The sequence below is a fragment of the Brachyistius frenatus genome, unplaced genomic scaffold (genome assembly GCF_029030835.1).
Source record: "Brachyistius frenatus isolate BFR_SWC_R1_liver_20210118 unplaced genomic scaffold, ASM2903083v1 Contig_31, whole genome shotgun sequence".
Classification (NCBI taxonomy): domain Eukaryota; kingdom Metazoa; phylum Chordata; class Actinopteri; family Embiotocidae; genus Brachyistius; species Brachyistius frenatus.
This window is the reverse complement of record NW_027210630.1, coordinates 3,109,218-3,122,432: the sequence shown is the minus strand read 5'-3', so window position 1 is coordinate 3,122,432 and position 13,215 is coordinate 3,109,218. Positions and strand designations below refer to the sequence as shown.

The 13,215-nt window shown below is 42.6% G+C and overlaps 1 protein-coding gene across 3 annotated transcripts in view; it reads right to left on the bottom strand.

Moving 5' to 3' along the window:
- Window positions 1-13,215, bottom strand: part of arb2a (ARB2 cotranscriptional regulator A) — a 149,535-nt gene that overhangs the window by 84,730 nt on the left and 51,590 nt on the right. For all 3 annotated transcript variants that reach the window (XM_069699914.1, XM_069699913.1, XM_069699915.1), the window contains exon 7: window positions 5,926-6,144. In XM_069699914.1, the coding sequence (XP_069556015.1) occupies window positions 5,926-6,144 (219 nt within the window). The remainder of the gene's footprint in view (window positions 1-5,925; window positions 6,145-13,215) is intronic.

Here is a 13,215-nt window from a genome sequence, read left to right as displayed (position 1 = left end):
GTGTGTGTGTGTGTGTGTGTGAGCGAGAGAAATGTAGGTGTAGGTGTGTTATTTGACTTTGCAATGAGGGGATATACAGTGTGAGGAGGGAGAGATAGTGAGTGAGCGAGATAGAGAAAGAGAGACGGAGACAGAGAGAGATAGAGGGAGAGAGAGATAGGGAGAGAGAGAGAGAGAGAAAGCATACCATTCATCCCACGTGCAGATTAGCTTGCGCAGACTGTATACAATAAAATAGCATGACCTTGGTAGGGTCAGTCTGCTCTGACAATATTTGCCAGGGCATTGTTTCAAATCAATAACTCATTAACAAAGTACAAAGGAAGTTGCTGTGGGTTTGTGAGATTCTTTATTAGAAAAGAGCGTCTGCGGGCCAGAAAGGTCATCGCTGTGACATCTCGGCTAGCCTCGCGCTGCCGCCCAGATTGTCAGGTGAAATTACTGCGAGTCATTAATTGACATAAGGCAAAGGAGAGCGGGCAGGCAGACAAGGCTGTGTTTGTTCCAGGATGACCCTGAGGTGCTCTGTGTGTGTGTGTGTGTGTGTGTGTGTGTGTGTGTGTGTGTGTGTGTGTGTGTGTGTGTGTGTGTGTGTGTGTGTGTGTGTGTGTGTGTGTGTGTGTGTGTGCGTGCGTGCGTGTGTGCTGATGAGCGCGTGCATGTGCGTATGTGTACCAGTGTGGTGTGTGTGTGTGTGTGTGTGTGTGTATGTCTTTATTCGTGTCAGCCTGTATCCACAACAGGGTTTTGTGCAGAGAGAGAAAGAGACAGGGAGACAGGGAGCTCAGTGGGCGGGAAGGTGTGAGGGAGGGCAGGATGGATGTGTTTGATGGTTGACCTGACTAGAAGATTGGGAGCAGGGATCTGAGACCAGCTACACTGGTTCTGCCTTGAGCGAACACACAAACACACAGGTATGCATGCACGCACAGATGTTATGTACTACACATCCAAATTCTCGGAAGTACTCGCACACTAACAAGCACAAAATCCTAAAGACTTCCCCTTCGAGAAGTCAAATCCACTCACTTATACATCCAATTCTAACATAGGATACACCTGGAGTTAAAGCATGCCACAGTGTAGTGTGGTTCTAAACATGAAGACTAAGCACACATACATGGATACAAGTCAAAGCTTTTCCACTGACACACACAGAAATACACACCCAAATACAAAAATGGCGTCTAGCCAATTTGTTCTCTGCAGCAAGCGAGCTGCCCTCTAACCCTGGTCATTGACCTCTCCTCTGACCAAGTTCAGAGGTTAATCAAGTCTCTACCTGTCCTTGGAAATGCTGAGCATTGCTTCTTGGCAAAACCACAGATCAAAGGTCAAATAAACTCTGTCTGTATAATTGCTTTTGGGCCACACATCGGGGCAAATGGGTGAAGGTGACAAAGAGCAAAAGCGAAACACTGTCGTGCCATGTCGAATACAATTGTCAGTGTGTGTGCTTGTGTGCCCATGTCTTAATGTGTATAATCAAGTTTTGGGATGTGTGTGGATGTGGTTGTGGATGTACAATAGTGAATCCTCAGGACAATTTGTACAACAGTGGGAACATGGGGAAACAGACATCATCTGCTAAACAGAGACAAGGGCAAGGATCTCAGCCGACTCCAGTGGAAAGCTGCAGCTGGGAATAATGGGTCTTGGAGAGGCAGGAGCTAAATAATGGATGCTCCTTCTTTGAAGAAACACAAAGTACCATCCTACACAAATCAGTATGAGACAGTACAAGACCCCCTATCTGTGTGACATCCATCACCCCAAAATTGGAGACAATAATCCCCAGAAGAGACCAATATTTGAACTGAAGACAAAGTTATGATATTCAAAACAAGCTCCCCACCCCATCCACAAATTACAAAATTACAAAAAATACCTGATACAATGAAGTTCTTCCTACCTTACATTAACTTAACCCTGAATGAGGGGGTCAAAACCATTTAAAATGAGGGAATTGAACAATGCCTTCAGTTGAAACACACAATAAAGAGTCCCAATGTTTCACCCCCATTGTGGTATGTTTGTGCCAAATGTAGAATTGTAGTGAAAAGCAGAGATGTCATAGTGGAAGCATTCAAAGTCCTCCAGTTTCAGTCATACAGATCTCTCATTCTTGAAGTTGCACTGAAGCTGAATATAGCAGAAGGAAAAGAACAGAAGGAATAGCCTCAATCTGCTACTTCAAAATGCTATTGGAGTGAGGGCCTCTCTGTCTATCTCTCTCTGAACATTTAAGAAATGTACAATGTTGAAAGGGGAAAACATAAAACACGAAGAAAGAAAGAGAGAAAAGTATTCCAGTCATTTATAAAAATAAGTGGTGCTTAAAGAAAGGCGAAGCTCTGTTTTTTGTCCTCTTTGCTCTTTTTTTCCCCTTCTTCTTTCCAGGGCCTGCTGGCCTAATCCCAGCCAGCCAGCCTTGGGTGAACTCTTTGGAAGCTTCTTAAGCCCATGAATGTGCCTTTTGTTCCTGCCATTCCTCCGCTTGGCTGACAGAAAATAGCTAACTGGATTACTGCTAAAATTCAGAGTAAAGTGAACTCCCAAACTTCTATATGGCTAAGTGCTAAGAAAGTGCCCCCCCACCCCCTTTCCCTTCACTATCCTGATCAGCATCCCTCCGATCAGACTTTCTATCCCTCCATGCCTCCCTCTGTCCTCTCTCTTTTTCCTCCTCCTCTACCAACATCCCCCTAAACATGGCTCAGTGGTGTGTGATCCAGGGGAGCAGAGAGGAGAGGGATTAGATAAGGTTGAGAGGTTGCACACTATGAACCCAAGGCTAAAAAGTAAGAATCCTAAAAGCAGTTAAGAGCTTATTAATGCGTGTAAGGAAGCGTATTAATCAACTCAACTCTATCACTGGGCTGCGGTGTATTTGTGTGTACGGCAATCGTTCTGAGTCAATTTGGAGAAAAAAAACCAACGCAATACAATTTTATGAGACTTATAGGTATAAATACAGAGCAAGACAGATGTTAGTTTAAGCTTATGGTGGTTTTTAAGTCATGTTGGATTTCATGATATTACAAGCAATAGAGGGATCTATTTTAAGTGTGTGTGTGTGTGTGTGTGTGTGTGTGTGTGTGTGTGTGTGTGTGTGTGTGTGTGTGTGTGTGTGTGTGTGTGTGTGTGTGTGTGTGTGTGTGTGTGTGTGTGTGTGTGTGTGTGTGTTTCTGAATGGCTGTGTGCAGGTGGTCTGGCAGCTCAGCGGGAGTTAGAGAGCGAGGTGTAGTGAATAAAAAGGTTGGTGTGTGTGTGTGTGTGTGTGTGTGTGTGTGTGTGTGTGTGTGTGTGTGTGTGTGTGTGTGTGTGTGTGTGTGTGTGTTGTGTGTGTGCCTTGGGTGGGTGCTGTTAAAAAAGAAAAAAAAAGATGAAAACAGACCTGCTAAAGAGGTTTGATTTGATCCACCACCCACCCTGACTCACAGAGCTGAAGGATGGAGACACACACACAAACACACCATATCAGTTCTTTCTTCACCTCCTTTACTCTTTTGTCGCCACTGTGTGTGCGCCTTTACATATCTGCATGTGTCCTTGTGTGCATGCGACAGCTTACTCTGGGGCGGACAGAGGCAGAGCAGTGGAGAGTAACGCAGTGAAGGAGGAGGCGTGGACGATAAAGGCGAGGTCATACACACTAACATCCTGCTCACTTCTGGGTCAAAGGTCAAAATTCAAGAGGCACCAACACCGAGCCAGTCTGCTCACTCATTAATCTTTATCCCGAGCCTTGCAATCCCTGCATCTGAAGACAAGTGTATTTGGCTGAAAAATCTAAACCTCCTACATGACCCCTATTTTCCTGGTTAATGAGGATAATTTTGTAGCCTGCTTGTTTGAAAAAAAAAAATAGACATACGCAGCAATTATTTTTTTAATCCATCTCTCTAGGTTTTAATATGCCCCAACACTGAATTCTGCACCAGCATGAAGTGCTAAATCTGTTATCAATGTGCTACTGTAGCTTAAAGTTTAATAACAGGAAAAAAGGGACCTGACATGGCACTCATGGTGGGGTGGTATTTTCTTCAGTTAATCATTATGTTGTCTCTCCTCACCTTCATCTCGTTGAGTTGTCAGAAGCCAAGACTGTTTAACTGCACAGTATTTCTGAGACACCGCGGCCTCAAAAAGACACATCACTGCTCCATACCGCCCTTGTCTCAATGTATCTGACCCTGTCCCGCATACATTATACAAGTATTGCGAAAGCAAGCGGAGCCGGATATCAAGATATTAATAATATTGCATGCTTCCTTGTAGGTTAGGGAAACCTTGGTTGGGACTGTATTTACACATTGCAAACATTACTGAGTGTTAAATATCTTGGGCAAAAGGAGGAGATCAGAAAGATGATATATTTGTATGTGGATAAAAAAAAAAGAAATGGTGAGTAGGAGATCATTATGTGATAAGAAAATGATTCAAGTTTCACCTTAAAAAAAAAAAAAAGTTCTTAACGAAATCATAATAATCTGAGCAAGATGTGGGTTTTTACATCCATGTGTGCACACACAAACTCTTCCCGGGAGTCATAACATCAAAATAAAATACAAAAAAAATTACATGATAAAGTTTAAAATAATAAAAAATATAGAGAGCTGTCAGTAGATACAAGTTTGTGTGCCATCATTATTATAAATGAACATGATGGATCGTTTACCAAGACCTTCATGTCACATACTGTAAAGCAAGTTCATCAGTCGTATGAATGTAAAGAAGTGCGACAGAGTACGATAGCACTGCAGCTAATTATGCCTTATTAGAGTGTGTATAAAGGTACTGCCGGGGGGAAGGGGGGGGGGGTGAGAAAGACAGCCTGCGTTGACAGCTCACACACCGCCCGCTAGTCCCACAGCAGCCCGAACTCTTGTCAGACACCAGAGAGTGACGTCTTTCACACAGACACACGCACGCACACTCTTTGCACACATGTACAAACACCCCCACACACATAGAAGCATACATTTCATTACTGCGGGCTTTTTAAAACGGGAAAACAAATTTGGCCGGACTGTTTCAGAAGTAGCAAATTAAGAATTTAGTTGGCTGGGGTGAAACACAAGACATCTATATGAAAAATATTTTAACAATAAAACTAGATTTATGCAAAGGGTCACTTCCTTTGTTTGACCACAAGGCAAAGTGGTCGAGCTAGATGCCTCGAGCCGTGTGTGTGTGTGTGTGTGTGTGTGTGTGTGTGTGTGTGTGTGTGTGTGTGTGTGTGTGTGTGTGTGTGTGTGTGTGTGTGTGTGTGTGTGTGTGTGTGTGTGCGATTAGGTGGTGTGCGGTCAGTGTAGCATGATAAGAATGTTGCAGTGTGTTTGCAGAGTGTGTGTTAGGGTGATAATAATCCCAGTGGTCAACAAGAGTGAAGGGCTGGAGCTGCATTGACCAGCCCACCATCTGAGAGAGAGAGAGAAAAAAAAAAAAAAGAGAGGGAAAGAGGAAGAGGGAGAGAGGGAGGTAGCCATGTGGTTAACACTTGCTCACTGAGAGGCGACTGGAGCACGGCCAACCTCTTCACACACAGGCTGACCACACAAGAGCCTCTCTTTTTTTCCCTCTGCCTTCCATCCTCCCTTCATCCCTTGTTACCTAACATATCCTTCCCTCGCTTCCTCAGCCTGCTACCTCTCACCCTCCTCCTCCCGGCACCTTCTTGCCTCCTCAGTCTCTTCCGAACTTGCCCAAATTCCTCCCTCCTGTTTTCTCACATGTGCCTCGTCTCCTACCTTCCTCTACGACCCCAGAACTGTCACTCTGTCCAACTCCCCCATCATGCCTGTTTTTGATGAACATCTATCATTCTCTCCCCCCGCCCCGGCTGTCCAAACACTTCCTTCCTGCCTTCCTTTTCTGTCTCTCCCCCATCCCTCCATCCCTCCCTCTCTCTCTCCGACTTACCCGTATAGGAATCCGCTCGGTCTCGGTCTCCTTCTGTGGGTTACGGTATTTCTCATAAAACTCTCTCTTCTTTTTGCCCTCTTTATCATCTTTGCGCTCCCTCTTTTCAGCGGGTTCGTCCGAGGGCTCGGTAGGAGAGGGTAGGGGGGAGGACTTTACTGGCTTTTCCACTTCCAAGTAGTTCTCGTTGGGGTTGAGCACCATCACACCATAGCCCTCCTTAAACAGATAAGAAACACAAGTTTGGGTATAGGAGCGTCATAGTGTTCATGGAATGTTAAAAATGTTATTTCATATATTTACTGATATAACTGTACATGCAGTTTGTAAAACTTTTATAAAACAAATGAAAATACAAAACTAACATGTTTAAGAAGAAAAAATATTAAGATATCAATCAGATATATATCACTGATATAGACAAATAGGCAGAAAGAGGTGTGTGTGTCAGATCTGTAGATAATATTACTTTACACAAGCCCTGATGGGATTTTTTTTTGTTAATTATTCAAAATTTCAGAAATGTTTGAGGGTATCTTTGTTTGTTTGGTTGTTTGGTTTTGCCTACTTAATCGCCTATAAAATAAATATAAACTTTAATAACATTTTGATGCTGACAGAACAACTTTTACATTTTGATCATCTTTTTTTTACTTTAGGAGAAAGTAAAATCTTGGCAAACCTACTAGATAACGTATGTGTGTGTGTGTGTGCAAATGAAACACATGATAATTTCTATCATATTAAACCTAAGAAAAGTTCCTGCGCTGTCGAGGTAGTGGTTCATGGTGTTTAGAGCTCGGCAGCGGATATTAATGAGCAAATAATACCATCACAACACCTAAAAGACACAGATTGTGACGAGGCTCGTGGAAAAGATGCAAATCCGGACTGAAAGAAATGGCAGTGAAAGAGATAGAGGAGAGAGTGTCACTGCAGGGACAAGCCTGAGAAGTAACTAGGGAATTGGAATTCACCGATGGTGGTTTCAGTCAGTGAGTAGCATTTAGTGACTCCAAAGGCCAAGTGTCACTTAATATCAAATCCAATCAATCCCACCATCACTCAATGAAAGATTTAGCTGCAAATGCATACATAGCTGTGTGTATGTGCATGAGTTTGCGTGCACAGGACTTAAAACTTCAGATCAAAGTAAAAAAAATGAAACAAAACATCAACTCAAAATTTAAAAAAAAGACAAGAGTTTTACAAGAAAGTAATATTTAGATTAAAAAAAGAAAAGGAAAAATGTGACAAAAAGAAACCAGCGTTGTTATAATAAGAGAGAATGACAGAAAGGAAGTGTATTGTGGAGAAATGGAGGTTTTCTTGTAGCTCTGTGTGACTTCTTAAACTTTGAAGCCATTTTAATTAACTGTGTTTATTGTCCCAAGCACTCTGAAACTAAAGCAGGAAATGGATGGATTCCTGTTTCACTTTGGTTTTGCTTTTTACTCACAACCCCCATTGCACGCACGCGCGCACACACACACACACACACACACACACACACACACACACACACACACACACACACACACACACACACACACACACACACACACACACACACACACACATTTATGGGTGTATGCCTTAGCAAACACACACAAACATATACAAACACAAAAGACACACTAAAGAGTACGAAAGATAGCGGTGCTGACAAAAAGACCTTGAGGATGTATGAGAGGGAGTCAAGAGAGGGAGTTGAGAGATGCAGCGTCACTCAGCTTCCTCTACAGATCGCCATCACACACACACACACACACACACACACACACACACACACACACACACACACACACACACACACACACACACACACACACACACACACACACACACACACACACACACACACACACACACACACACACACTGTCTTCTCAAGGCAACACGTCTTCTCTTCCTTAATAAGTGTTAACAAAATGTGCTTGTCGTCCGTTGATGCAGCATGTGTGTGTCCCCCTCCTGCGCCTATCAACATCAAACCTGCCACACACCCGTTCCCTTAGCACCTGCCGTGTGTTGACAATGGCAAAATGACACTTACGGCAAAATGCCACTTTCTCACTTATTCAGATTATAAAATTAGTCTTATTCTCACTCCCTTTCAAATGCAGACCAGCCTCTCCTTCCCTATCCATATTTATAAAGTAAAACTCAATATAAAGATAATTGACTTAAAACATTTTTGAGTGAGAAGATAATTGGACATAAATTGCTAATTGTTATTTTTTTGTAAATATTAACTATGCATTTGTAAGCTTATTCACCATTACATCAGCTTTTAAACTGAAAATTCATCAAATGTATTCAGAAATTCTCATTTCAGCTTTAAATAATTCTCTACTTCATATTGGAAACTACATGATGACTGACATATGTTTTGTATTTTACTCCTAAGGGTAAAGCCTAATGGTTTAGCAAGGGATTCACAACATAAAAAAACACTGCATGCAGTCTACATGACAATTTACATGCAAATTCTAGGTAGCTGATGTTTCCAAACATGGATGTTTATTAATCTGTGCATGCATGTACAGCAGAAGTGAAGTGAAGTTGGACAGGTAATGCATGAGGATCTATTAGCAAAAGTTAATTCAGTCTTCAGACATCACAGAGACAACTGCACACAAATATAGAAGTTCAGAGACACAATAAGACATTCAGAAAAATGAATTGCCAGATGAAAAAGAAGCGGGTGAGTGGAGAAGAGGGAAGAGAGCAGAAGAGACAGAGGGAGAGAGGGAGCTATAGATGGATAGTAAAATCAGAACACAAAGATAGATAGAGAAGGATGGAGAGATGTAGTATAGCCCAATAAACACACCAGCTTTGTGCCACTGCCCACTGGTGGTAGCCTGATAAAACAACTGACGAGACCAGTTCAGCCTATGGCAACAAAGTCAAAATACTAAACTATTGGATTATATATATATATATATACACACACACACACACACACACACTCACTGAGCACTTTATTAGAAACACCTGTTCAATCTTATGTATGGTAATGGCGTGGGCAAACTTTAAGAAACACTTTTCAATAATGCAGTTTAGTACACCATTGCCACTCACTACAACCTCGGTAATAAATCAATATAAAGCAGAATTATCACCATTCTGACAATGTTAACAAAACCTTAAAATGTACAAGCATCATAAAAGTAGAATTTCTGTTGCTGTATTAGATTGCAATAACATGTTCGGTACATATATATGATTTCCGAGGTGCCCTTAATAAAGTACACGTGTGTATACGTGTGTATTTATATATATAGCCATATATATATAAATACATATATACGTATATACATATATATATACACATATGTGTACATATGTGTATATATATTCATATAAACACACACATAAACACACTCTCTCAAAATCAAATCAGATGGTAGGTGCTTGCACGTCACACCATCATCGTTTTCTGTGCATTTCTTTTCCCCTAATCCTGGTTCAGAAGGCCAAAAGTTAATGGTTTAGCAACACTGGCTCACGTGTTCTAATGTGAACCCTGTGGCCTACAACCATGTTTAGTCTTCAGTGCTCTTACCCTAACCCTTATTGGTCAATAACCCTCCGCAGCCTTAAGCACACTAATGCTAACCTCAAGAGGCCACAGTTCTTAGCCTGTAGCGTCCTTATGCTAACCCTGAGTGGCCTATAGCCTTTCCTTTGGAGAGGCCAACACACCTAACCGACCTAACAGTTCTAACCTTTTCAGCTGTCCGGTCACCCAGAAGAACATCGCTGCAAAGGCGACCAGTGTCGTTGGCGTACTTAGTCTGGAGGAGCAGGGCCGCCGAGTTCACCTCTATGTCGGAAACCATCATTCATTTGAACACTGAGAGGTCTGTGCTGGTGTCAAGGCAACACTGCTCTCCCTGTCCGGTCACTTCCTCCTCATATTCTTCTCTCCATCAACAGAATATACAACTCTGGTTATATTTACTGGTGCTGGTGGACTGAGCGACTGGGGCTTTAGCCAATTTGAACTCAAATTGAAATAACAACAGTTTAGGTGTCATTGTATTTTTTTTCTTTAAAGATACTTCTTTTACTTAAAAAAAAAAAAAAAAAAAAAATTTAAAGATCATAGCTGTGATTGTTTAACTGAATATACCAAACTATATAAAAAAAATAACAAATGTTTTAGAAGAAAAAAAACATAATACTCAAATTAGAAAGCACAATGTCAATGTCTTCCCCGAATAGCCCCGGAACTCAATTCTCCCACCGAGCTAATGTTCATCATCCAGGCCGGTGCATTGTTTTGTGACCGCTAAATATCTCATACACCCTTCTAGAGTAAGGTCGATCGGTCTTTGTGCTTCTAGCTAACTGTTAAGTCCAAGCCGCCGCCCCCCCCAGCTAAATCTGATCTTTGTGTTGTGATGTGCTGTCAAAGTGTGAATCTTACACAAATGCACATGGCAAACTTTGGGTCACCCTGCTTTTATACCACTAAATCTCCCTCACACACACATGGCTAACATTGGGTCACTGCCTTTGTCCTATACACACACACTGTCTCAGATAAAATAGACGGTCCTCTAGTGTTAGGTCAGTCTTGTCTTTCTGCTGTAGTATGCAGGCTAAGTCTCTTCCCATGCCCTGTGGGTGCCCCTGTGCCACCACCACACTGAGTCCCTGCCCTCGGGGCAGCGGTCAAGAGGGTCACCCCGACCCCTCTAAGGGGGGACACCCCGACCCCCGTCACCCCGCTCTGGGTGCTCCTTAGCGCTCCTTTGTCGGTCTGTCCCACACCAGATAGCACAACAAAGGCTGGCGCTGCTACGGAAACCAGGGTTTGTCTCATCCTCACCACGAAACCCTTCCTCCGTCATCTATCCGCATACAGCATTGAGAAGCTCCCAAAGGCTCGCTACTATCTGCAAGGAATTACGATTTTTTTTTTTTTTTTTTTTTTACAGAAAATATCTATTAATTGACACTGTAAATATCATGCATTAAACATTATTGGAGCCTCGCTGTCTTAACAACACTATCAATACTATCTTATGACACTGATGTGCCTGTGGTCAAATATTACTGCTGTATGTCCACAAGAACTTTTCCCTTTTAGTCTCATTATTTTAAAAGTGGATAGTGTTTGTGTGTCTCTGTGTGTGTCCACATGTGAGTGAGTACACAAGTGCGAGTGAGAGTAAATAAGGTGTCTCTTTAAGACAGCAGCACCTCTATTTTTCCAGTGGCATTGTAATGAAATGAAATGTGTCTAATGTGCAGGAGCGGGGACAGAGGCGGCTGGAATGAGAGGGTGTTTCATCTGTGCGTGTGGAGCTCCGCGAAGCTTTGATGTGAGAGCTCTCATGTAGTGAGCAGGGCTTTGGGCACAAGGAAAAGGACAGCACTTGACAGGTACAAAGCATGGCTGATAGCGGTCACGGGTGCATGCAGGGAGGAAAGTGGATGGTATGGTTGCGTGAATTGGAAATTGTACGTGTTGTATACGTATTGTTTGCTGAATGGGAGCACATGGGACTTCCTATTGCACTTGTATTCCAATGCAGTTATCTATCTGTGTGCATGCATTTTACATCTCAGGAATCAGAGTGCAGTCTCGTTTAGATGTGTCCTCTGAAATTGGCTCTTGGGCAGCTTACTTTATTTGTTTTCTGTCAGGGGGCTGTTAGGGATCATGGCGCTCCCTTTTCTCAACAGCCTTCGCTCCACTTCCTTGTTTCAGCAATATACAGCTCCCGATTCGCTAGTCAGGCTTGACTGACAGGAGGGAAAGGGTCAACCCGCATGGCATAGCCAATAAGAGGAGGCAAAGAGGAGGGATGTCTGCAGGCCACAGTCTGGTTTGAGATCTGAACGAAGCACAATGCCTGACAGAGAAAAAAATGCCAAGTTGGAAAATACTGTACGCCAGAGCAAAGGTTCAGCGTCACACATTCGCAATTCAATTACTAGTGGCTGAAGTGACAACAAATACTAGTAAAAAAACAGTTTACAGGGAGTAAGAAGACAGACTGTTCCTCAATAAAGAGCTGCGAAGGAGCTGAGATTGAAGGTAAATACTATAATAACAACTCTTTCGTTTACTCTCCCTCTCTGTCAGGGCCACCCTGCTCTGTGTGACCTTGTCTGTCTCAGTCTCTATGTGAGCTAGCTTTGCATGCTGGGCCCCTTTATCCATTGGATCCCGCTCTTTTTTTCTCCTTCTCTCTCTTTTCCCTACTCCCCCTCTTTCCCTGAGGCCGAGATACCACACACTTCGCACAGTACTGTCAGATTAAGTCACGGTGCCCCCTTTCTCATTTTAACACAGCACCAGCCTGAGACCCCCCCCCCACCACCACCACCCCACCCCCCATACCCACCAAACACACAGCTATGTTTCTCTGAGAGCAGAAGGGTGGGAGAGTACTTACTGTACCACAGGGGCTATGAAAAGACGTGTGGATCTTAGAGGTGATGCGAGAGGGGATGAGACGGGATTGTCATCAGCCTGTCAGCCAAAATCAATCATCCTCTTGATAACTAGTGACAGCCAGGGGGCCATGCAAGTACTTACATTGAAAACCACAATGTTATTAAATATTATGATTTTAGTTTCTTTAAAAAAAAAAGAAGCAAAGTACAAAGGTAGATAAAGATAAACAACAAGAGTCTACAATTGCAACACGGCTAAGATGTGGTTCACCTGTATTAAGTGTCGTAAATTACAATACATACAGATGAGATACATGTGCTCATTTTTATCCTCTGCTTAACCCCACATCCCAGAATGTTCAAGCAATGAACCGAACAGCCAACACAAATGTTTACACAGGAAATGTGAGACAAACTGGAGCTTTATCTCACCATCTGCCTTCTGAGTAAATTTTGAACAAATCACCTACTGCATGGGTTTCTCCTCTCATAAAGAGTACACATATAATTAAGTTTCTCTCAATTCAACTTCTCACATCAAGTTCAAAGACTCTTTTCTGTGCTCGCTTTGACTAATGTAGTCCTTCACTAATTTGGCCAAAATAAATAACTAATGATGGTAATGATGATCTTTTTCTTGATCCTAATGAGCAGAGATAGTTTAGGTCAGAATAAGAAGGTAACCTTTAGAGCTAGTCAAGTAGTTGTGTCTGTAATAAGCATCAGAGATTTTAACCTTGGCTTGGATGTCTGGGCGCATTTGGATATTGTTTATATGTGGAGTTGAATATTTATAAATGAGTTCAAAGTGGAGCAGTGGGGTGGAGGAAGTGAAGAGAATAGTACAGCTTCTGATCCCTCATGCCTCAG